At 51.0% G+C, this 24,422-nt stretch overlaps 5 protein-coding genes across 5 annotated transcripts; 3 read left to right on the top strand and 2 right to left on the bottom strand.

The window, feature by feature from the left end:
• Window positions 1–10,903: 10,903 nt before the first annotated feature.
• KRP23_5979 (uncharacterized protein) lies at window positions 10,904–12,012 on the top strand (the record flags this gene model as incomplete). Its single annotated transcript, XM_067891110.1, has 3 exons — window positions 10,904–11,092; window positions 11,157–11,396; window positions 11,485–12,012. 3 exons carry the CDS (start codon window positions 10,904–10,906, stop codon window positions 12,010–12,012), a joined length of 957 nt encoding a protein of 318 aa, XP_067745498.1.
• Window positions 12,013–12,083: 71 nt separating this feature from the next.
• KRP23_5978 (uncharacterized protein) lies at window positions 12,084–16,109 on the bottom strand (the record flags this gene model as incomplete). The annotated part of the gene is made up of 6 exons (XM_067891109.1): window positions 12,084–12,493; window positions 13,474–13,669; window positions 13,736–13,858; window positions 14,813–14,888; window positions 14,964–15,173; window positions 15,253–16,109. 6 exons carry the CDS (start codon window positions 16,107–16,109, stop codon window positions 12,084–12,086), a joined length of 1,872 nt encoding a protein of 623 aa, XP_067745497.1.
• Window positions 16,110–16,354: 245 nt separating this feature from the next.
• KRP23_5977 (Phosphatidate phosphatase LPIN3) lies at window positions 16,355–17,989 on the top strand (the record flags this gene model as incomplete). The annotated part of the gene is made up of 1 exon (XM_067891108.1): window positions 16,355–17,989. The coding sequence occupies one exon, from the start codon at window positions 16,355–16,357 to the stop codon at window positions 17,987–17,989; it is 1,635 nt and encodes a 544-aa protein (XP_067745496.1).
• Window positions 17,990–18,125: 136 nt separating this feature from the next.
• On the top strand, window positions 18,126–19,049 carry KRP23_5976 (uncharacterized protein; the record flags this gene model as incomplete). The annotated part of the gene is made up of 1 exon (XM_067891107.1): window positions 18,126–19,049. One exon carries the CDS (start codon window positions 18,126–18,128, stop codon window positions 19,047–19,049), a length of 924 nt encoding a protein of 307 aa, XP_067745495.1.
• Window positions 19,050–19,281: 232 nt separating this feature from the next.
• Window positions 19,282–20,889, bottom strand: KRP23_5975 (Malate synthase, glyoxysomal; the record flags this gene model as incomplete). Its single annotated transcript, XM_067891106.1, has 1 exon — window positions 19,282–20,889. One exon carries the CDS (start codon window positions 20,887–20,889, stop codon window positions 19,282–19,284), a length of 1,608 nt encoding a protein of 535 aa, XP_067745494.1.
• Between the last annotated feature and the right edge of the window lie 3,533 nt (window positions 20,890–24,422).

Genomic DNA, 24,422 nt, shown 5'->3' with positions numbered 1-24,422 from the left:
GTGGTTACGTGGGAATGTATTCGAGCTACCAGGAAAGGAAGGAGTCCAAACTCTGCAGCAAATGCTCACTGTCGTTGCCAACGTGTCAAGCGTGCTCCTTTTGAACTCAGCCGCGGCGGCAATCACTGCAGAAACAGTTCGAAAGCAAATGACAGACTTTCGTGAGAACGTTCGGCTAATAATTGCCATTCAAAATCCAGCGATCAAAGAGCGGCACATGAAAGCGGTGTCTGGGCTCATCGGACTGGACTTTAGCTCTGAAGAAACTATCACGTTGTTAAAATTACTTGAGAATGGAGCTTTTGAAATGGTGAATGAGATCGTCGATATCAGCTGCAATGCAACACAGGAACAACAGATTGAACGAGCACTGAACGAAATGGAAGAGGAATGGGATGCAACGAGCTTTGAGTTGGTGCCATCTCGGCACCTATTTTCATCCAGTGCTGCCCTTGCTCCATTCATGATCTCGGGTGACTCCGAGCGAGAATCATTTGACGTTGTGCTTAGAAAATCGTGCGCCGAGCGGATAGTAGCACTTAAGGAAGATCATCTTCTTCGGCTTCAAACACTATCGTGTATGTCACATGCAGACCCGTTCATCGACGATATAGCTTTGTTGCAAGCGTTTTCATCCGATATGGGTCAAATTGTTGCGATGCTGGCTGTTATCGAGCAGCTGTGGCGCAAGGTAACTCCACTTTTTGCAGCTGGTATTGTCGAGAATGACTCGAACCCGTCTCAACTATTTGGTAATGCAGCCCAACTGTACCAATCAACTCACGCTACTATCTTACAGAACCCCACATGCACAAGGTTTTTCCAGCGAACAAGCAAAACTAGAGACTTGGAAAAAGTACCTATATCCTCTACAAAGACGTTAATTTCCGACTTAGAACAATGTCGTATGCTTTTGGAAACTGTACGAGGAGATGTCCGGGTAGGATTCGAGACGAAGCGATCGAGTTTTGCTCGATTTTACTTCCTTTCGGACGCCGAGCTGGTAGCAGCATTTGCACTAGCAATGGTGCCAGGTGATACAGCCCTTTGGAAAGCGTTGTCAAGATGCTTTCCAGGTATTCACAGTGTTCTGACAAATGCAGCTAACGATATCACTGGATTACTTAGCTCAGCAGGTGAACCGTTCCCGCTTGGTTCCCCGATCGTCACAGCTGATACTCCAATGCCTACATGGTTAGCAAATCTTGAAACTTCCATGACCACAATCCTGCATGCGTCCATCCGTGCTGCTTGCAGTGATCTTCCACGCAAAGAGTTTCGCAAGTGGTGTCTGATCTGGCCCGAGCAATCGCTGCTAGCTGCAATTCAGCACGTTTGGACGCTGGAATCGGAGCAAGCATATCGAAACTTGAATCAGCGAAAAGCGTGGACTGAGTTAACAGACAATCTCCACTTCAATATTGAATCTGTTAGCAAAGAGATTAAAGTGGCGGCGTACCCGCATGCAAAGGCGACACTCGCAAATGTGTTGCTGCTTCTTATGCAACTTCGTGACGTGAGCAGTGATGTACTTAAAGAAACTGGTGGCACGTGGGTAGAAGAAAGCTTTGATAACTCCCGTGAACTGCGTAGTAAAACCCAGCAGTGCACACTCCCGCGTCCTTCACCAAGTCTCACCTGGATCGCACAACCACGCTTTTATTTCATCGACAGTGTGCTCAGCGTGACGATGATGACCTCGTCGTATTTACCCTATGGACTTGAGTACTTAGGCAACGGGCCTACTGGAATTTTAGTGACCCCACTTACGATGAGGTGCTATCACGCAATAGCACAGACAGCCAGTACTATGATCAAAGGTGTATGCTTGGAGGGAGACGCCGGGACAGGAAAATCTACGATATGTCAGCAGCTAGCCCGCTTGTGCGGTCGACTATGCGCCACATTTCAGTGCGCCAAACGAAAGCTGGCATTTGACGACCTGGTAAATTTCGTGAAGGCCACAGCTTCTTCGGGGGCATGGTTGTGTATTGACAATTTCCAGCTCTTAGATCCCCGAAATGTGTCCATGGTCACAATATTGTGTGCACAAGTGACGACTAGTCTCGCTGCAAGACATGCACAATGTACTATCGTTGGCGATAGAATACGTCTTAAAAGAGGGGCACTCTTTCTACTAACTTTAACAACCCGGCAGCATCTCAATACTGTACCAACTTGTGCACCACGAGAGCGATCAGTGCAGGACGCTAAGTTCTTCTTTCGAACTGTCGTTGTGCAATCACCAGACATGGAAAAACTAGCTGAGTTTGAGCTGCAGTGTGGTCGATTCGTGCATGCTTCGGCGCTTGCCAAGCTTATCGCTGTTGCACTGACAACATTTGAACGTGGATTCGAGTTAATGAGCAACCCAGCAGAGACAGCGGGGGAATTGAAAGCTCTTGGACCTCGCCTGGTGAGTTTACGTACGGTCAAGAGCGTTGTAAAACGGGCTACAGAACTAAACGGCACCGAGAGAGAATATCGTAGACGTATCCGGAAGAGCATACGAATCTCTCCCGATCAAGATGAAAATGAAGAAGCTCCATCTGCATATACTGACGAACCTCTTTCTAATGATGCCGCAGCAGAAGCCATAACAAAACGTGACGAAGAGCGAATGGAGCAGCATAATGTCTACCTTGCTCTTCGAGAGCACCTTGGCTCTATGGTGCCATCTTCGAATCTTCATTTAATCGACGCAATCATGCGTGGTTTTAATTCATTGGTATTGACAAGGGAGTTACATTTGTCAAAGAGTGTGACGAGGACTTCTCACGCGAGCACTATGCTCGCTAACTCTGGCCTAATTGGAGCTCCGTCTAGACGAAGCATTGAAGATGACGTGGAGGGCTACGTCCGTACAAGTGAGAGCTCATGGAAACGGTTTGGCGTGGAATTCGGACTGAAAACTGTGCAGCTTCTGCAAGTTATGCGAAATCACCGCGCTGTTGTGATTTCAGGCGATATGCAAGTTGGGAAGACAAGTGTGTATGCCTCCCTTTCACGAGCACTCACACATATCTCGAGGAAAAAAACTCATAATCGAAGTTATGCTCGCGCACTAGCCTTTAGCGATTCCGACAGTGAGAACTCTTTAGTTGCTCCGACTCGATGTGTAGTCATATGCCCTCGAGCACTTCGATTTGGCCAGTTGCTTGACCTTGGAGCAGAAGATCATTCACGCAGTGTTTTCTCCAAACTTCTGAAAGAAGCAAAGGTATTCTTCAAGATCGACAAGTGCACCCAAACGTGGCTAATTTTCGATGGTGATCTCGACACTCTCTGGAGCGAGCAACTTATACATACGGTGGAAGAACTGCAGGATGATTTCCCGGAGTATCGGAAGGGCTTGCAACTTTCTTCAGGGAAATACTTGAATACCCCTCCCTACGTGAGGATTGTGATGGAGACTACGACATTGATGAATGCTTCACCGTCTTTTATTACTCGTGTTGGATCAGTGCACATGACTGAACATCACTCTAGCACATGTGGGCCGGGCTGGGAAAATGTTTTCGAGGTGTGGAAAACGCTGCGAAAACCAGCGTTTGAAGGGTATGCAGATTTCATTTTTGCGATTCTTGATACGGTGGTCACCGAAACTGTGCCAGCTACACTAGAATTCGTAGTAATGAACTTTAACAGTTGCGATGGTGAAACCCTAGGAGTGGTGAGGGTCCAATGGATGCTGTCGTTGTTTTCCAGTGCACTGAAGCAATCTTGGATAAAGTTTGGTGCATTAACAAGTGATAAGCAGCGGAATACCGCCATTCACTGCCTCTTTTTGCAATCACTCGTATGGGGTGTAGGGAGTACGACCAACAGTCTCGAACGTCAGAAGTTCCATTTGTTTTTGTACGATTGGATTCTTCGTGGTCCTAACAGCGAGCAGTCGACACTAAAGCGATTGGTAACCCTGTTTTTTCCTAGTGGAACTTTGGCAGGAAGTGTTTCAAGCAACGCCAGCGGAGAAAAAGCTGCAACCAGTTCCTGTATTGCTGGCGGAGGGTCAGTATCACGAAAGCAAACGATTTATGACTACGGGTTTTCGCTTGATTTCGGCTCTAAATGGCTACCATGGACTGAGTACTATAACCGCTGGGTGCAATTATCGCTTGGATCAATATCGAGTGGCTCTGGAGCAGGGGATATAGGAGAATCTGGACCTGGTGAGACTAATCCAATTGGTTCCCAATTGAATCGTTTACTAGTTCCTACCAGAGCTATATGTGCAGCAGTTTGCTTGTCCAGCCAGTTACTTCTAGCAAACACTCCAGTTATATTAACTGGCCCAAGGGACTGCGGTAAAACAGTCTGCGGATCGGCTAGGATACTTCTTAATGCTGCTGTGTCTCAGATACCAGTCAAGGTTGACGCAGCTTCGCCTGGAAAATCTTCACCCCAACTGGAACCAATTAATTCAGACTCTCCAGTCACTGATGTAACAGCATCGTCTGAAGAAACTCTGATTCCTGAGAAAGTTTATGGTGGATACTACACATGTGCGAGTGAGGTACTGCTTCATTTTGAAACTGCTCTTCAGAAGATACGCATAGAGCTCCAAGAGAGTAGAAAACGAGAAGCATCAGGTGGGCCCGTAGCAGGTAACGAAAATCACTCCAACTCATACTCGAGTCGTTCTACTGCACCGGTTGGTCAAGATTCGCAGCGCGCTGTGTACGTGTTTGTGGACGATTTGCATTGCATTGATCCTGGGCGTAGAATGGATTCAGCGCTTGAATTGGTGCGCATGCTAGCGGAGTACCAAACTGTCATAGATCCGAGCACAAACTTATTGACACCCTGCCACGGTTTTCTTCCATTCGGGACACTTCAAGTTCCGACCCCAAGGATCCAATGCAGCTCAACGTCACGCGATATCGGACGCCTTGCACGAAGATTTGTTCCCATCGCCTTGCAACCATTTTCAGATGCTGACCTCACAACAATTTGTGAGAGCTTTCCTTCCTCAGTTATATCATCAAGCGGATTTCCAGCGAGATCAACGCCACCTTCATCATCTACCTTTTCTGCGGTATCGAAAGAAGCTGAACAACTTCAATCACTTGTTATCAAGGCGAGCTTAAAACTGTACCGGCTGTTGACATCAAGCGGCGACTTTACTCTCCTTTCGAAGGAATCTGCGTTTAAGTCGACCAAACTGCACTACAACTTTCAAGCAGCTCAGCTTTTTCAGATCGTTCGATGTATTTGCTGTGAAATTTGCCCTCCGCTGCTACTCACAGAGAAACCAGCGTTGGCTCGGCTATGGTGTCACGAAAGCGCGCGAGTGCTAGGAGATAGTATCATGGATTCAAAAGAATCATTTGCTTTTCACCGGCGCGTCTTAGATATTGGACTGGCAACGTTTGGTGTTACTGACGATGCATTCTTTCCTACCCAATTCGACAGCGTGGCACTTCAAAACCAGACACTCACCCAGAACTGGTTTGCAAATGACCTCCATTTTTCATTCATCGGCGAAACAAACACCGGTGTAACCTATCGGAACGGCTACCACGAAGTCAGCGAAATGGGAAAGCTTGAGCTCGTGGTCGAGCGCTCGATCGATATTACAGATTCATTTGCGTCGAACAGCCCGGAGTCGATGGAGATTCTCCTGTGTTCGTATGTGATTAAGCATGTTTTACGTGTTAATCGACTGCTACGGATGGGAAGAAATGCCATGCTGCTACTAGGCGCTCGTGGGAGGAAACTTGTCACCATCACGCGCTTAGCATGCTTAATCTGCAAAACAGTATCAGTAGTGTATCAAATTCCAGCTCCAGCAGCAGCATCGTGGAACGAATCCGCCATTACAAGCAAAACGTATGATCATGTTACTGATCGTGAAAAGTGGAACGCAGCATTGCGAATAGCCATGCTGAAAAGTGTTCGAGCCCATGACGCACCGACCGTTTTCATTGTGAAGGACGCTTATCTACATCCGGAAGCCTATCCTTACCGAATTATCGACCAGTTTCTCGGAGGTCATAGCATGCCGTCCGAAATTGTCGCGCATGAAGATCTAGATGAAGAATTAGTCTCCATCTTGCGTGGAAACGCGCAGCGAGAACGAAAGCCACCTCAGACAGTCCGTACTGGCAGTCGTCATTCTGTTGGAGCACACCACCAAGCGCCTTCTGTACTTCGTTCAAAACGCGCCGTTTTAGACTATTTCTTCAATTACGTCAGGCGGAAGCTGCAGGTTGTTCTAATACTGTCACCATCATCTGTCGATTTTAAGGCGTCAAACTGGGCATCGGTTTTGTGGCGATACCCAAACATTTTGAAGTGCTGTGACGTGAACTATGCTGACGCATGGCCCACAGATACGCTGGTGACAATAGCACAAAAGTGTCTTGCTCAGTCCACTGCAACTACCGAAATACAGTCTTGTCTTCAGATCTCAGAGGCTGCAGTTCAGGTATATGAAGCTACGTGCCAGTTTTTGACAAATTCTTGTAATGGTGATCCAAGCGATATGCAGAAGCCCGCAACCAAGGCAGACCTGGATCAGTACGATTTCAGCGCTGATCCATCTGGGGATAATGTAGCGCTCCCGTTTGTCGCAGTGGAGCCCAGTATGCTTGTAGATCATTTATGTCTGTTCAGTTCACGTTTTGAGCAACTTCAAAACTCAGTTTTAGCCTCTGTTTCGAAGTTTAAGGCTGGACTCGAATTCATTGATCAAACAGCTCAGATCTTGGAAACAGAACAAACGCAATCTGAGTTGCTGCTTCCGGAAGTGCGAGAAAAAACAGAACTCAGACGCAGAATGTCTGGCACTTTGGAAAGAGAGAAAATTGCAACAGACAAAGTGACAAGAGGACTTGAGCTGGCAGCTAAAGTAGTTGTCACTCAACGTGAACGACTTCTTACTGTTACTCAGGAGTATAACGATTTGATTAAGGAATCTCGCAATATGTTTGAGAAGATGAGAAGTACGTTGCGCATCTACCACGGCGCATTTGATCAAGATGACGATAATTCTGGTGAGGCTAAAGACGATGAAGAAGGTAACAAAACTGATGAATGTGTTGATGCTGAACGAGAAACGAAGGTCGTCGAAGGTGTGGCAGTAGCCATAGTTGCCAAAACAGATAGCCTCGAAGAAGTTGACGTGGAATTGGTCGGTCGGCGTCGGCTGCGTCGACTTGTCCGCAATTTTGCGTCATTGAATCGTATACCCTCCTCAATTTACCAATTATCTGAGTGCCTTGGTGTAATTCTTGGTATTGAGCCAGTTGAAGGGCACGATGAAATGGACCCGGATGAGATTATCATGAATTACTGGGAGAATGTCGCAGTCCAAATGACTACGGCAGCATTCTGGGAGAAGCTTATCGCGTTCGAAGTACCTACGCAAGTCACGGAGAAAATGGTTAGCGTGTTGCTTCCGATTTGCAGGTCACCCGACTTCGACCAAGATCTGTTTATGTCAGTGCACGAAGTCGCTGGGGTCTTGTGGGAGTGGGTCCAAAAGTGCACAACGTATGCTAGGGACTTCATTCTAGCCACGCCGAAGTATGCACAGCTGAAGCGCGAACAAGAACTGCTGAAGCAAGCTGAGGCTCAAGTAATCAAGAGCAAAGTGGAGATTCACGATCAAAACACGTCGTCCCTGCATACGAGTGAGCTCCGAGATATATCAGAGGTGGAAAGACAACGTGCAGACGACAAACTACAAGACACCACGTCGCTATTGCAACTCACAAATGCAGCTTGGAAAGTCCTCTCTTCAACACGGGAAAAGTGGAAGCAAAAATATGACTATTACACGCAATTTGCAGAGTACTGGAAGGGTGACTTACTTCTTTCAACAGCGGTCATTGCGTACGCTTCATGCCTTACGCGTTCGAGGCGCTTGTCGTTGCATCAACTATGGATGGAAGCTATTGCATCGCGTTCAGTGGTGGCTTCTCCCGTACGCCGACCCCTACACGAAGTACTCCAAATCCGCGAAGAAGAACTCACAAAGATGTGTTTGAATGGGATAACGACAAATGATGAAAGTGCACTGGAAAATGCAGTCATTATCTTGCACAGTTATCGTTTGCCTTTTCTCATTGATCCGTACAGTGCTGCTACGGACTGGCTTAAAAAACAACTAGGCTCAAGTAAACCTGCTATTGCCTCAGCCAGTAGCACCACTAGTGATGCAGCAGTTTGGAAAGAAGTGGAGATGAGTATAAAGAGAGAAACTGCCCTAATTCTGACTGATATTTGCGAGGACCGTATGAAGGGCTTGCACTCTTTTCTTGATGCCAAACGAAGAGCATTATTTGAAGCTATAAATCATGACGTCAGCCCTAGTGGTGGCGGCTATCGCTCTTGGTGTTATGCTCCTGATAATATCGCGGACAATGCCGATCCACACGGAGTGACTCATGCCTCATCAAAAGCGAGAGACGGGATTCGTCAATTAGAGTCTCCGATCCAATTTAGTAGTGATGCGTGTCGAGTTTTTATGATCTACACGGACACAAACGTCGCTCCAAGTTGGTTGTCAGCGTATCAGAGCCAAGTTACCATTGTTCAGTTTGAGCTGAGTGCACCTTTTGTGGAAGCACAGTCTCTGCAAAAACTGTTGGAGTCCCAAGGGCGTCTGCGTGAGTTGACTGAAATCCGAACACTACAACAGGAAATGTTGATCTGTGAGGAACAAATCTTTGGTTTAGAGGAGGAGCTACTGGATTTTTTCAGTACTGAAAAACCCGAGCAGGTCTATTCCGAAAATTCCAAAACACTTCGGATCGTGGCCAACCGAAGTTCTGTGAACACACTACAGAGTTCAAAAGCCGAGGCTATAGCGAAGGTAAAGATGCACTGGGACAGCCTGGATAACTACCGAGCTGTTGCGACGAGATGTTTAGATGCTGTTTGGGCGTGGCGTGAGTTCAATTTTGTAATTCGAGATACGGATAATGCGGCGGAGAAGACATTCCCGCTGGCATCGGTATGGCAGCTATTGATTCGAGCTGGTGAAGCAAGCAACAAAACGGATAATGATTTAGAGGTAGTAATGGCTTGCTTCACGAGCTACCTGCAGCAGTGTGTCACCATGAATATTCGTGACGAAGACCGTCTCCTTTTCAGATTTCTGCTGGCTTTTCGTATATGGCAGCGACGCATGGTGGATGAAAGCTCACCGTCACCTCGTTTAGCGACATCTGAAAGTAGCGCACAAAGCTGGCGTTCCACTGACATGGAATTATTAGCACGTTTGCTAGCTTTGGTTAGCTGTAAATCTGTCCACAATTCCCATGATACCTGCCGACCAACGCTGAAAAGTTTACTTGCACTTCGTCCTGCCGGCATGAAATCTATTGCTTGGTCTGCGGTCTGCTATTTAGCAGAGGCATCTGGGGCTCTCCGACAATTTATCTCGAAAATGGAGAGTGTGGAAGCTGGGCAAATTGTGTGGAAATCGCTGCTCGAGCTGGGAACAAGTAGTTCAGCTGATTGGGCTGTGCACATTTCCCTTGACGCCTTTACTCGTTTGTGTGTCGTTGTAGCTGTCCATCCGCATCGATTTTTGTGCGAGCTTGAGGACTTCGCCGAGCGAGAACTACAACGAATTTACAGTTTTCCCGCGACGTCAACACAATCAAGTACGAATATGAATCTATCGTCACTTTCTTCTGTGGTGGCCGCAGCATCACACTCATCAATGACTCAAGCCCCCGACTGGCATCGTGATTTATTCTGCATGTGGCAAACATGTTCAAGTGCAAAAGCCCCGCTGGTAGTATTTTGCCCACCAAACATTGATTTTATGGATGCGGTAACAAATGTGGCGAGGCGTGCTGGGGCAACGATGGATACGACAGACACTATCCAGCTACTGCTTGCCGACGAATCCACTTTCAAGAAAATACTGCTACTAGCTATGGAGAAGGGTCAGTGGGTAGTACTTCCAAACGTACACACATGCCTCAACCAAATGGAGCAAGTGAGCAGTATTTATGAATCATTGGACGATGGGCACGCTCACTCGGATTTCCGTTTATGGATATCAGTGTCAAAACAATCCGTTGAAGATCCTGCAAAGTGGCAAGCTGATTTTGAAAACAGGAGGATTAATCGAATTGCTACACGACGAGAATGGGGAACTGGGTTTCTTTCATTAAAGCGGAGCCTACACCACACATTTGCAATTTTGAAGCATGAGCTCGATGGGTTTGTATGTTCAAGCACCGTTCCAACGCTCCCTACCTTGACGTCAGCAGGTGCTTCGAGATTGAGTGAACACGAAGAGAAAATCATGAAGCAACTCGGTGTTTTTCATGCACTTGTCTCGTGTCGTGACCATTTTCAATTTGCACAGTGGAAAGCAGAAGAAGAATTTGGGGATACAGAATTGTATGCTGCAATTCGCTCTTTAGTGGTTCTACGAACAGATGAAGAGACTGTAATGAAGGAACCGAGTCCTCTGTGTGCGCCCAGCATAGGAATGTGGAATGAAGTGACACTGCGTGGAGTTATCTCTAATGTCTATGGATCAACACTAGAATCACGGCAAGATCAACTGCTGGCTCAATCCTGTATTGATTTTGTGCTTAGCACATGGTCAGAATTGCAAAATGAACACGAACTTGATGCTACAGCAATTATAGGTCGAATGGCCCTACCGGAAGCTGTGCTTGTTATCGAAAAGCTGGCCACTATCCCATGGATGTCAATCGTAAGCGCCATCTCCCACCTTTGGATAAGTGAATCTTGCGGACCGTCTGCACTGACAAGTGGTGGATCACCATTAGACGGTATATCGATATGGGATCCTCAAAACATGCGCAGAAACCGACAGAAGAAAATCACCACGCAATTAGCAGTCCTGGTAGAAAGCAGAGGATGTCAGCTGCATACTCGATTACTACCTGGGCGCTCACTTCGCAATATGGAAGTGCTCCCACTGCTCGAGCTTCTCGCTGAATTTGGAAAGAATCTCGAAGGTGTTGTATTGCCGTCCTCGTTGGGTGATGAGTACGAGTATCGTAAACCGATTTCGGCTCTTGTTAACCATGAAAGACAGGTGCTTGAGCAGATACGAGCGGTGATTATATGTGATATTAGGAAATTGGAAACGGTATGTTATCCATTCTACTGCTTTCACTGCGATCACTGATATCTAACTTTTTGTTCTGACGCAGGTCGGCTTTCGGGGTCGTTTTCTTGATTCAGCTACGCAGCAGATATACAATGAACTACGACACAATAGAGTTCCCGCTAGTTGGCTCGCACTACTTCGTCTAAACACCGGTGGGCCGCAAAAGTGGAGCTTCGACAACTTTCAAAAGCTTTTGCTCGATCGACTTAACACGTTCGCGGCTTGGATGGAACCGGACGATGGTTCATACAAGCTGCATCTGGATAAATTCGAGGAGCCTAAGGTGAGTTGTATTTTATGCAATTTGAGGCCAATCATGCTACAGATATTCTGACGATACCTTGTTCAAATATTTTTCTGTGTGTGGAAAGCATGTTTTTGAGGCTGTTCATCAGCATTTCGTCCGTAACCTCGTGGGCAATGCAATGTGCTATCCTGACTGTTTGAAGGTTATCTCGTTATTCGAGGATTCTCCGAAACTCACACTGCCGATGAAAGAAGATGTCATATACCTCACTGGTGTTCGAGCTATGGGCCATTTACAGCTTCAGGTTATTGATACCAAGGGCCATCTCCGTCGCGCTCCCATAGCTCCTTACGGGGTTCCCGTGATCCTACAAGTAACCAGTTCATGTTTATCAGACATGCGTGGAATCTCCGTATCGCCAAAGAGGCCTACTAGCGCGACATTAGAGACGAGTAATGATGGTGACAAGACAAAAGCTGAACCGACCAACCATTCAAGTGGGACACGAGAATTCCTGTGCCCATTGTTCACACTTTCAGGTGGGTCTGACTTTGGCAAACGTGCCGAGGCCAGTATCCGTGTGGTTAGCGCGCTGCCCATTGCACAACTCGTTTTCAGTGGAGCCAGCTTGGAGCTTCAGACTGTCGAGTAGAGCAAACATTAAGATGAATCCTAACACCGGCATGTATGTAAGTTAAACGTCGAACGCAATCGCGTTTGATACTATTTTGCTTTGCCGGAGTAGAGTTGTCGAGTGAAACGTATAACTAATGGGATATCCGCCTTGCGCATGATTTTTTCGCGGCCATTGGAGTTGTCCAACCACTGAAGAAGCCCTGTGATCTGCTGTTCAGGTGTTTCGTAACCAGGTTTCGAACTGAAGAGCTCTAATGCAAGCCGGGCCAGCATCATTCCAAACCCCACCTTCTTTAGTGTCTCGGCGTCGGCACCACTTGGTGGGTCCTTGTCATGTATTGCAAAATAGACCTTGAGCAATCCTGCTACCTCAGTATGCAAGCGTTTCAGGCTCACACGATCCATGAATGACGGGATGAGCTCAAAGTCGATCGCGAAGCTGAGCACGAGATCAAAACTCAACCCGAAGAGTTCGGTTTTGGTCGTCGAGATTGCAGCTGTAGCAGTAGCGTTGGGAAAATGCTGAGAACTATAGAATTCACAAATTGCACCAAGCGGTCGCTGTTCTCGGCTTAGAACCCCGTTCATTTCCAGCATGGAGATACTACGTCTTCGCGTTTGTGAGAACAGCCGATGGAAGGTGGAGGGTACAAATGCCAACGTGTTTCACCGTCCTGGACGCCTGAGCTCTTAGAATTTCGAAGGAGTTCGTTTTCGTTGCCGTGACCCAAGTGGAGAGCCAAGCCAGTGAGAATGCTTTTCATCGCTCGACTGAACACCTGCGAAGGCGAACCAACACTGGCCCTTCGCCTGACACCACAGGAAGAAGGTGATCTGCTACGTTGGTTTGTTGAAGATTGGCATAGAGTTAGCTGCTGTCGAATGTATGGCCGCAAATACAGTGCCACTACTGTCTGGAGTACACGTAGTAAATCCGATCGTGGGAATCTGCGCATGCCAATCAATGTTACTGCCTCGTTGAATGCATCCATGTTGAAAAATCTATAGCGCGTGGTATCACCGGCAGGGTTCAGTGATTTTGAGGGAGTCGTCTTCTTCGTTGTCTTGGCCCAACCGTGTGGTGGTGACCATGTTTGCTGCCCTATAGTAGTGAAATCTTTTCGTACTAAGGTAGTTTTCCGGTTCAATTGAGATTGCGCCAACACTCCAGCCAGCACAACATCTACATCCGCAGGAAGGAGATGCGGAGCTTGCACCAATCCACTCTCCATGAAAAATCGACGAACAATTGACACGTGCACGCCCACCTCATGGCCGCTCTCCACGGTTATGTCTAGCGACTGAAACAAAGAGTTCAAGCAACTTTGGATCTCCGCTGTTCCGATTGAGTTTGGGTCGTCGTTGAGAAAGGTTTCCACACAAGTTTGTATAGGATGTACACTTGTGGGTCGATGTAATACTGGTACAGGTGTAGTTGAGTTCAGTGGTTCTGATAGATGACCGGTTAGTGTTTCACTTGGCAGGGAGTTGCGGCGAGATATCCCCTTCATGGAAGGGTGAATATTAGAGCGATAGGCTCCTTGATGAAGCGCTGCTACCTTTGCCAGCTCGCTGAAAACCCCTCGTCGGCGAGCATCGGTGTCTTCCTCTCGCATTGACAGAGCTTCCAGACCCTCACGACGGCAGTCTTCAAGTTGTAGTAGCAATTCTGTCTGCGGAATAACAAGGATAGTTGCTTAGGTGCAGAGGAACCCACATCACGTAAGGGAATTTCGTACCTTTTCATGTTTCAAGATTTCAATCTGTAACAGCGCATTGTCACGTTCAACTTCCGCCAGTTGTTTCTCATGCTTGCTTTCACGTGTCCGCATCAGGTACTCTGTTCTCATGGCTTCTTTTTGCTGCAGTTCACGAGTAGAACTCGACTGTTGAGCTGCCAGTGATTTAGCCTCTCGCATCGATTCGTTCAGCGCTAACGAGAGTTGCTCACATTGTGCTGCCTCCGCAGAATGAAGCGCTCGTTCGACCTGACATCGGCGATCCGCTTCCGCCAACAATGCCTCTAATGACCGCATGCGCCGAAGTATTTGTTGATGCTCATCTGCGTGACCGGAAAGACGCGCATTCTGAAGAACTAAAAGTTTAGTTTGCTCCTTCGCGCGACGAAGCACTATGCAATATCGATTTTCCAGCTCACGTGAAGCCATTCGTACACGGTCCACCTCACGAGCACTCGCTTCATATAGCACCTGCCAGTTTTCAGCCTCCTTATATGATGTGTCGAAATGAGGCACCGTTTGAATAGTGTTTGATTTCGGAAGAGCCTGCCAGTTCATGCCTTCTGTTCTCGGTGCGCCTGAGCCTGATTTTGTTGTAGCAGGCTCTGGGTCTTGCGATATTGCGTGCAACAGTTCTCTTGTGGGGGTTAAATGAACCTTTGCACAAACTCTAGCACCATTTGGATTTTTACACAGCGCATCTAGATCATCCTCAGAGCCAGCCTCAGCATCGAATAATTCGGGCTTGGCATTTGCACTACTGGCCTGGGTTACTTGGAGGAAACGATCAAAGTACCCGGTGCCCTCACTGAGGAGAAGTCCGTCTCCATCCTCGTTCTGTAGATCATTCATATAGGCAGGACTTCCGTCCGAATCGACCGGAAGTTCGTCTCCGCTATCATCATCCGTGTGCGCTGATGTGTGGTAAGGCATCGTCCGATGCATGTGCGAATACATGAATTCCTCGTAACCATTGTAGTCATCGTTCGTCGATACTGAAATATCATTTTGGGGCTTTGGAGTCGCTTCGAGGCTCTTTGTATCCAGCAAGCTCTGTAGCCGGGCTGCAACAAATACCATACGGGCTTCATTTTCAATACTTGCAACTTGACTGTGGTGTAGAGCTTCCACTTGATTTTTTAAAGCTTTCAATCTTCACCGAGGGGAAACAGTATCAGTGAAGGATTGAATCGAAAAGAGCAAGCAAACTGAGAACGCATGGGTTTACCTTATTTGTGTGACGCCATGAGCTTGTGAAGAATTCGAGAGCATTTGGCGCAGCGTTTCACACGTGATGGGGTCTTGTAGTAGTGTTTCGAGTAGCTCTACAAAGTCACATGCTACATCATCTGTAGCCGTTGTCGACAATCCATTCTCTGCGATCTCCCAAACATTACGCGAGCACAATGTTTGCTTCACGGGTGGATGCATGACCATACTATTGGTTTGGCAAACACATCCGCACAGCATGTATTAGAAAAGTGAAACAATATACCGTCAAAGAAAAGAAAACTGACCTGTTCAGTACCGCAACACCATTTGCTTGCACGAGTTCAACGCTCTGCAGCCCACGCATTGCATCTAGGACGGCATTCACCACACTTTGAAAAACGGCAGTATTAGCAGTTAGAAACGGAACACTTTGGACCGCAACATCTCGGTACTCAAGCTCCACACAGAGGAAGAATAGCACATCCAACGCTGTCACTACGAATTCGGATTCCTCCACAAAAACGGACAAAGCGCTCGTGACCGTCTGAAGCCCTCCATGCCTCAAAATGCGCTCTTTACTGTCCTCTTCAAGCGCCATCTGATGGAGAAATTGGCACGCTCGAAGCTGCACAGCAAACACAGTCGCATGTTTCTGCATGACCGAGATACACAGCCGTATCGTATGTGAGACCTGCAAACTCGGTCGGTTCTTACTATCCGTCGCTAGTGACTGGAGCGTCTGCAGAGCTGCCGCCGCCTCAAAAGCCGACAGTGTGGAAACCTGCTGATCGGATTCCCCACAGCGAACGATCAAGTCCGCGACGCCGTCACGGACGAGAGCTTCACGCTCTTGCTCCCCACGACTGCTCACTTTTAATAGGACGCGGTTGACGCACACGAACACCGTCATGAAGCTGTCGTCGCTGCCGTCGCCTGCCGCGGTTGGCAATGCCCAATAGCTCGCGTCACTCAGCACGGACCGAACACATGCCAGCGTCTTGGTGAATGTTCCGTCGCCCACACTCAACTCCTGCGGCTTCAAGGACGTCAACAGCACCTCCAGCGCTCGCCACAGCGCCCGCGCTTCAGTCACCCGCTCATTTCTGCGCGGGTCGTCGTCTTCATTCGCGAGCTCCCACAACCGATCCAGCAGCGCGTCCATCGCGTCGTCGAGAAGATCAGATAGTGCACAAACCCGCACAGGTATTTCTGCCCTCCTTTATTTTCGGCAACGGCTCACTTCAACTTGTACCAGTCAAGAGCACGCAATGTACCACGTATGCGACATCTCTCAAGACAGCTCTCCCAGTTCCCCATTACGCCACCAGTTTAGCTAGCAGTGCGGTGGCCCCTGCCTCATACATAATGGACTCGACAGTGCACGCGACGCCTTCCCTGCCTCCGCCAATGAAGGCTGCGTCCACGAGCGACATGGACGATCACGAGGCCATGAGTCTGTTCGGGGGTCCTGCAATTACGGCGCCTCCCCCCGCGCCGGTTAAATCCGTTTCCACTGGAGCCATCGCGGACGACCACGGGAGCTACGACCTGTTCGGCTGCAGCGTCCCGATGGCGACCCCAGTGACGAAGGAAGCTGCGCCCATGGCAAGCACCGCGCCTGTGGAAGATGGGGGCGTCGGGGAGGTGCGCGAGCCTCTTTCTCCAGCAAATTACGAGCTTTTCCCGGCGTTGGCGTCGACCGAGAAGCTGCAAGATACTGGGACAACAGAGGGTGATTCGGAGCTATTCCCGTCCTCGAGGGGACTCAGTGGCAGCAGCAGCAGCAGCAGCAGTGCTACGTCTACGATGAGCGGTGGAGGATCGTTCCGTGGAGAACCCCCGCGTGCCAACAGTAACGCGCTACAGGTCGTGTCGTCTGGGGACCAACAGAGCTCCCCGCCGACGTACAAGATGGCGGGCAACGCAGTGGATATTGTGGCGGTGAAGAACATGGACGGACAGTACCTTACCACGTCGTGGCACGTGTCTTTCTCGTGGTCGCGGTTTCGATCGAGCTATGTGACGGGTGTGGGAGATATGGTGAGGATCCTGGTCAATGGCAAGGAACTGCCCACGAAGATGGAGCTGCAGGAACGCGGTCGGTGCGTGTTCATTACGGGTGGAATTATGATCCCACCGGGCGACCTCCTCTTTGCTGATTTGTCGGACGACCACCCCAACCACGTGCGCTTCGAGCACTTCCAGAAGTACACCAACACCGTACGCTATGTAGACGCCAAGCTGCATCTGTGGGGGCCCAACGAATCAGTTGTTGTGGTCGACTTGGACGGTACGCTTACTATTAGTGACGTGGAAGGCCATATCCGCACACTGCGTCTCGGTCAGTACGATTTCCTGCATGCTGGAGCTTGCGACTTCTTCACCAAGTTGCACGAGCTGGGGATGCGAATCGTGTACCTCACTGCGCGTCCACTCGACTGGGCATCCGCATCACGTACACACTTGGAGAACGCAGTACAGAATTCGTGCCCACTTCCGCCAGGAGTTCTCATCACGAACTCGACTGGTCTCACTGGCGCGCTGTTCACAGAGGTCGTGAACAAGACGCCGCACGTTTTCAAGATCCAGGTGTTGAATGAGCTGCAGCTTACGCTCATTCACGCTGGCCGTGTGATCGAACAACCCGTCTTCGTCGCTGGCTTCGGCAACCGCCCCACCGACATCGTGGCCTACGAGGAGGTGGGCATGGATCCCAGCCTCATATTCATGCTAGACCCGTATTCCAACCTCAAGGCTGTAACTGACCCGCGTCTGTACGAGTCCTACAACGACCCGAACGCGCTGCTGTGGATGCTGCCCAAGCTCAAGCACCGCGTGCCCATAGAAAAGGTTGGTCGTATCGACGACTACACTGTGCGAGAACTCGTTCTAGCCGAAGACCGTGAGCAGCTTCGCATGGCCGAGATGCAGGCTCGTCGACTGCAGCAGGAGGAGTTCGAGCGTGCCCGTCAAGAAGCGGACCAAGCTCGATACGCTGCGTCCAACGTTCTCCGCGCCAGCAGCAGGAGTCTCTCCAGGTAAAAACACAGCAAAATGGCCAACCATCTCGATTGTATGACTACGTACAACAGCAACCAGTAACTTTCATGCAGACACCACCAAAATGCAATGGTGCAATCATAACAACACACCATACAAAAGGAAATCAATCGCCACGATGTCATCTGTTCGTCTGTTGTCGCGCGCTCCATGGGCTCTAAAGGCCCCCGCACAATGCCGGCAAGTCAACTCTCGATCTGCTGCACAGCATCAGCGTCAGTATGAGTTGCTGGTGCCTGGGCTGCAGGCTTTCCGGCGTCGTAACGGCCACTGCGCCGTCCCGTTGCGCTTTACAATCCCCAGCAGCCACGATGCAGACGCTCCGCAATGGCCTCAAGAAGTGCAGGGAATGAAGCTCGGCACGGCCATCTCCCGGTTTCTAAAAGCCTGTGCGTCGGCCAAGAAGCCGTCGCGACGTCGGGCTTTGGACCATGTGAAATCGCAACTTTTGGCGGTCCTGGGGCTGGCGAACATCGAGGACTGGAAGCGCTTCCTCTGGGAGGAAGTGACGGTGCCAGCCATGCAGACATACAGCACCGAGTATGGCGATCTGTTGGTGCCAGTGTCGTTCACGGTACCGCATGGAGATGGCTCGTGGCCGGTGTCAACGTGGGGATACAAGTTGGGTTACTGGGTAAGCGAGCTACGACGCAGCAAGGACAAGCTGCTGCAGTATCAACTGGAAGACCTGGAGGCGCTGGAATTCAGCTGGAATGCTCGTGAAGCTCGGTGGAATCGCTTTTTTATTCCTGCCATGCAGAGATACCAAGAACTTCATGGCAGTGCACAAGTACCGCAGAGCTTCGTGGTGCCGAGTGACGATCCAGAGTGGGCGGCGGAGTTGAGGGGGTATCGATTGGGACAGAAGGTGAACAACTTGCGCTGCGGAGACCCGCTTGGCACAGGGCCCAATGCAGAGGAGTGGCAAGACGTGGAGCTCATTTACAAGAACTGGATGCTACTGGAGACGCTGCACGAAGTTGAAGGCAGTGGCGTCCTGGATGAAGAAGTGCTGTCCGATCAAGACAAACCAGAAAAATAAAGCAGCAAACCGGCACAGCTCTTGATCATCAAGGTTTTCGTGCATTGAATTATAAAATATCGTAACGACACTTGCCCTTAAGTCTTCCGCAACTGGTGCGTAAACACGTCGGCACTCAACCATCATGTCATCGCCAAGAAGTCCCACCGCTCAACACTCCTACCATTCGGATCGCTCATTCAAATCGTCCTTGGCTTGACAGGATGTTATCTGCAGCGATGGGACTTTAGCTTCAGATGCTGGAGCCGAGCTGCACAATGCGCGGGTAGCACGGCAGCGTGAGGAAGTCCACCATGTCGTCGCCAGTCAGCACCTTACCCATGATCTCGCCACCGAGCGCCCACTTGTTCCCAGGGGTGGCCTTCAGCGAGCGCTTGTTAACACACTCCTTGAGGATGTCCAGCACCAGATCCTTGGTCACCGTCTTACCCTCCACGGTCTTGCAGCTGTGGCGGATCCACTGCCACACCTGGGCACGCGAGATCTCGGCCGTAGCGGCGTCCTCCATCTTGTTGTGGAGTGGAATGCAGCCGCTGCCACGCAGCCACGCCTCCGTGTACACGAGGGAGACATCAATGTTCTCTACCAGGCCGTTGTATGTAATGGGGCCAGTCGGGGGCTCAATGAGCTGAGCAGCAGTGATGTCCTTGCCAGCCTCGGGAATGAACGAGATCTGGTTCGGGCCCGACATCTTGCTGAAAGCATCCATGGCGATCTTGACAAGGCCAGGGTGTGCCACCCACGTGCCGTCGTGGCCCGCAGCAACCTCACGTGACTTGTCCTCAGTAACAGCAGCCATGAACTTGTTGTTAAGCTCCGGGTCGTTCTTGACAGGAATCTGAGCAGCCATGCCGCCCATAGCGTGGGCACCACGACGGTGGCACGTGCGCACGAGCAGCTTCACGTAGGAAGCCATGAAGGGCGTGGTCATACCAACTGACGAACGGTCAGGAACCACAAACTTGGCGTGGTTACGGAACTTCTTGATGTACGAGAAGATGTAGTCCCAGCGGCCGCAGTTGAGGCCGGACGAGTGGTTGCGCAGCTCGTACAGGATCTCGTCCATCTGGAAGACAGCCACGATGGTCTCCACGAGCACCGTCGCACGGACAGAGCCCTGGGGAATGTTCAGGTAGCCCTGAGCAGCCACGAACACGTCGTTCCACAACTTGGCCTCCAGGTGGTGCTCAAGCTTGGGCAGGTAGTAGTACGGGCCCGAGCCTCGCGCTAGCAGTTCGTGGGCGTTGTGGAAGAAGTACAGGCCGAAGTCGAAGAGCGAGCCCGACATGATCTGGTTGTTCACGAGCACATGGGCTTCATCCAGGTGCCAGCCACGCGGGCGCACCAACAGCGTGGCGATCTTGTCGTTGAGTGCGTACTTCTTCCCGGTTTGCGGGTGGGTATACGAGATGGTCTTGCGCGCGGCGTCGATGAGGTTCACCTGGCCGTCCACCTGGTTGAACCACGTGGGGGCCGTCGAGTCCTCGAAGTCGGCCATGTAGCACTTCGAGCCCGAGTTGAGCGCGTTAATCACCATTTTGCGGTCCACGGGGCCCGTGATCTCGACACGACGGTCGGCGAGGTCGGCGGGGATGGGGGCCACCTTCCAGTCGCCCTCGCGGATGTACCGGGTCTCGGGCAAGAAGTCGGGCAACACGCCAGCGTCGAGCTCCTTCTGGCGCTGCACGCGCGCGGCCAACAACGCCTGGCGCCGCGGCTCGAACTGCTCATGCAGGAAGGCGAGGAAGCGCAGCGCGTCCGGGGTCAGCACGCGGCGGAAGTCGTCCGAGACGTGGCCCAGCACGCGAACGTTGGCGGCGTTGACGTTGAGCTCCGACATGGCGGTTGGTTTCTGTTTGAGACTGCTGGAGATGGTCGATGTGTCCCTCGGAGGCAAATTGCGGAATGGCTTCCAGGAGCGATCCTGAGGCGACGTCTGAGCCGATGCCGACGTGAAGACGCAATGTCTTCAACGTGCAGTTTTGGCCAATGAGGTCGCGTCGTTTCCTGCTAGGTCCACCATACAAAAGCCAAGTCAAACGACGAGGGACCATCACTCTTCCTTGCGTCTTGTTAAAACTGAAGTTGACGTGTCTTGCATTTCGTGCGATGCAGCAGCAGGTTTTGCCGGGTGTGATCAAGTTGATTGGACGGGTACTTTCTCTGCATGGGCCGGTGCATGGGAAGTTCCCATTGGAGGCACCTCGTCCTCGATCGCGAAGTGACGCCGCCGTGTCCTCGGCATTGGGCGCCTTCCAAAACCGCCATAAAAAGGTTTGGTGTCTCTTGGTTTGATGCACCCTTTTATCAGGGGACGGTCGGTTTTTGATGAACATCAAACCAGAGCTTCGAAAACCGACGTCCAAAACCTAGATAAAACCGTTTGCTCTGGACGCTTGTAACTGCCCCCGATCTGTTCTGCGTATAGTATTTCTAAGTAGTCGCCACGAACATGCAACGTTGGACTGGACAAAAATTCAAAAACTATCTCTATATCCACGAAAAGGAAGGGTCGTTGGAAGCGCGCAAGCACCTTCACCCTGCAACCAAAGCTGTCTACGTCAACGGACCATACTTCAAGCGAGGCTGAAGGGATTCTTGGTACTGCCGAGGTACCGCAGAGGGGCTTCGCGCATCGTGTGGAAGTGCCTGTCGTCCTGAAGAATGAACGATCCCCGCTTCATCCTCGCTATGTGCGTAGCGAGCGATATAGATCACTGCGAGGCCATCCGATTGCGTCGGCTGCGCAAGCGCCTCTTTGAGGAGAGGATACGTGTGGAGAGGGCTCGAATGCTGCGAATGCGGCACTACCAGACCGCTCCGTCGTTGCCGTCCCCTAACCTGTCACCCTGGATGTTCTTGTGGTATTTTGGTACGGACGTGAACTTCATAAACACGACGGGTCTGTGCCGGTGAGTCTCCTGCTCATGCCGTATGATCTCTATATGCGGTCCAAGTTACTGACTGTGGTTTGTCTGTTCAGGCGGGCCTTCATGCGGTTGTTATCTCGATTCGCCCTGTTCTATGCGATCCCAGCGTATCGCCGCAGGGGCGGTCGGCCTCGCAAGCTCCAGCACCATCACCAAGTGTTGGGGCTGTTGTTGGCCTTCTACGTGGACTCGATGGGCCAGAAGGGCCTTTGTTCAAAGTTTGGCGTCCCTCCCGCAACCTTGTGTAGAGTTCTGAACGATGCGGAGATCGCCATGAACCGCGCGCTGATCGGCTTCTTGCCCGCTCGTATTGTGTGGCCCTCGCCTGCGAGGCAGCGAATGCTCGCTCGCCTGACGGCGGCTCGCCATCCACTGTTGCCCTTCACATGGGGCTTTATAGACGGCAAGAATCTAAGGGTAACTTATGCGATGTGTGCATTCAGATAGGAGTGACTGATAGTTCTAACCGAGCTTGACGTGTGTGCTTCGATGATGTTGGTGTCTAGGTGCAAGAGCCCTCTGATCGGGATCTTCAAAATGCTCATTACAATGGATGGTTGCATGCTGTTTTCGTGACCGGCACTCTTTGTTTCAGCGCGGATGGCTTGATTGTTTGGAGTAAGCATAACTACCCTGGCAGTTGGAATGATGCAGATACGAGTCTCGAGTTCCGGGAAAAGCTCCTCGACAGGAACCTGAACCCGGATCCTCGCTACGGTATCATCGCTGACAGTGCGTTTCCCTGTGGGGATGACATGCGGGGTCGCATCATGACTCCTCTGAAGGAGGGCGATCTGGCACGACTCATGCCTTCAGTACGCGCGGTCGCGCATCGGAAATCGAAAGCAATAACATATATCCGGCAGGCTATCGAGTGGGGAATGGGCTCAGTGGGCAAGGTCTTCCATCGGCTAGCTCTACCTATGCCGTACGACGTGCAAAAGCGCCGAATTCGACTTGACAATCTGTTTCGCCTTTCAAATTACCGCGTTCGGACAGTGGAGATCAGCCAAATACGTACGACGTTTGTATACGGGACCGAAGACAACAGGTAGTTCACTACTTGTGATATCTATTCTGTCAACTGAATCTGAGTTCGCTCTCTCACTTAGTGCCGCGTCACTTCTTCTGTAGTGTTGATAACAGCATCAACATCTGCTCGTGTCTTTGTCGGGCTTCGCTACGTTCGAGTGCGAGTCGTTCTTCAAATTGGCGTCTGTTCTCCTCTCTTTCGCGCTCGAGTCTGGATTCTCTGTCAGCGTCCAGACGACGCTGCTCTTCTCGATTCTCCCGGACGATCTGCACCTCTTGCAATCTCGTCTTCTCGGCGGCTTCCGCCTCCTCTCTCCGGACTTGCTCTCTTTCGGCCCTCTCTCGACGAACTGCCTCCAAGTGTTCATCTCTTTCCATGCGACGTCGTCGCTCTTCAGCTTCAGCGCGCCGCTCGCTATCCTTCTGGAAGAACATGAGAAGTTTCATCATCTCCCCCGTGCTGCTGGAGCGTCTGCTCTCAGCATCATCCATATCCTTTTGCATGTCGTCCAGCCGTTGCTGCATACGAATCCTCTTGGACTTAGCGAAGGACGCAGAGTTGTCGTTCTTGGCGGACTCGGCCGGCGACCGTTTCCCGTTCTCGTTGAGGAAGGACTGAGTCAGCGCCTCCATGTTATCCCGGACGACACGGAGGTCCTGGCCCCCAAGTCGATTACTGGCTACGTTGAGCGAGCGGTTTTCATTCTCTTCACGCTCGTCAGCTGCCATCCGACCCGGGTTTCGTTGGAGCTCTGGTCCGTGATGCGAGGCCACGGTTGGGATATGCTGGACATTTCGCGTGCGTGGCCTCCCTGCCCCGCGCCCCGCGTTGCTTCCAGTAGCAGGTCGCGCGGAAGGCCTTGTTCGACGCGGCGTTCGCAGTGCCTCTCTTCCACCGCGGTTGCCTCGTATCGAAGTTGTTGGGGTAAGCACCCCTTCCAGGGAAAGGTTGCTCCGCGCGAAGGTCGCCGCTCCGGCATCACGACCTTGGTTTCCAGCCACCTCATTCTCTTGACGCGACGTAGTTTCCGTCTGCGGCACCTTGCTCCATCTTGAGGATGGTTCCCATCTTCGTTGGTCTCTTCGTCGTCAGACAACGCAAAATCGGCGGCCAGTCGGACGTCGATGACACCGCTTGCAGTCACGATGGCACCGGTCGCGCGCGAAGAAGATTCGGTCGCGTCGGAGCGATGGGCACACTGCGTTATGGCGTCTGGCGTCAAGGGGTTGTCTTCAGGAGCAGTATCACTCTCGAGACCGTTCGTTACGGCCTCGGACCCAGAACCGTCGGCTTCTGGGTCGTCTGGATCGCTTTCTGCTGCTCCGGAGCCGCAGCTCTCGGCTTCTTCCGCCCCGCTGGTCCCACCAGCTGCGTCGAGAGCGGGGTCGTTATCTGGCGGGGGCCCGAGGA

The sequence above is a fragment of the Phytophthora ramorum genome, assembly GCF_020800215.1.
Source record: "Phytophthora ramorum isolate Pr-102 chromosome Unknown Phyram_PR-102_s0005, whole genome shotgun sequence".
NCBI lineage: Eukaryota > Oomycota > Peronosporomycetes > Peronosporales > Peronosporaceae > Phytophthora > Phytophthora ramorum.
The sequence above is the reverse complement of the archived record's forward strand: the minus strand, read 5'-3'. Positions and strand labels throughout refer to the sequence as shown.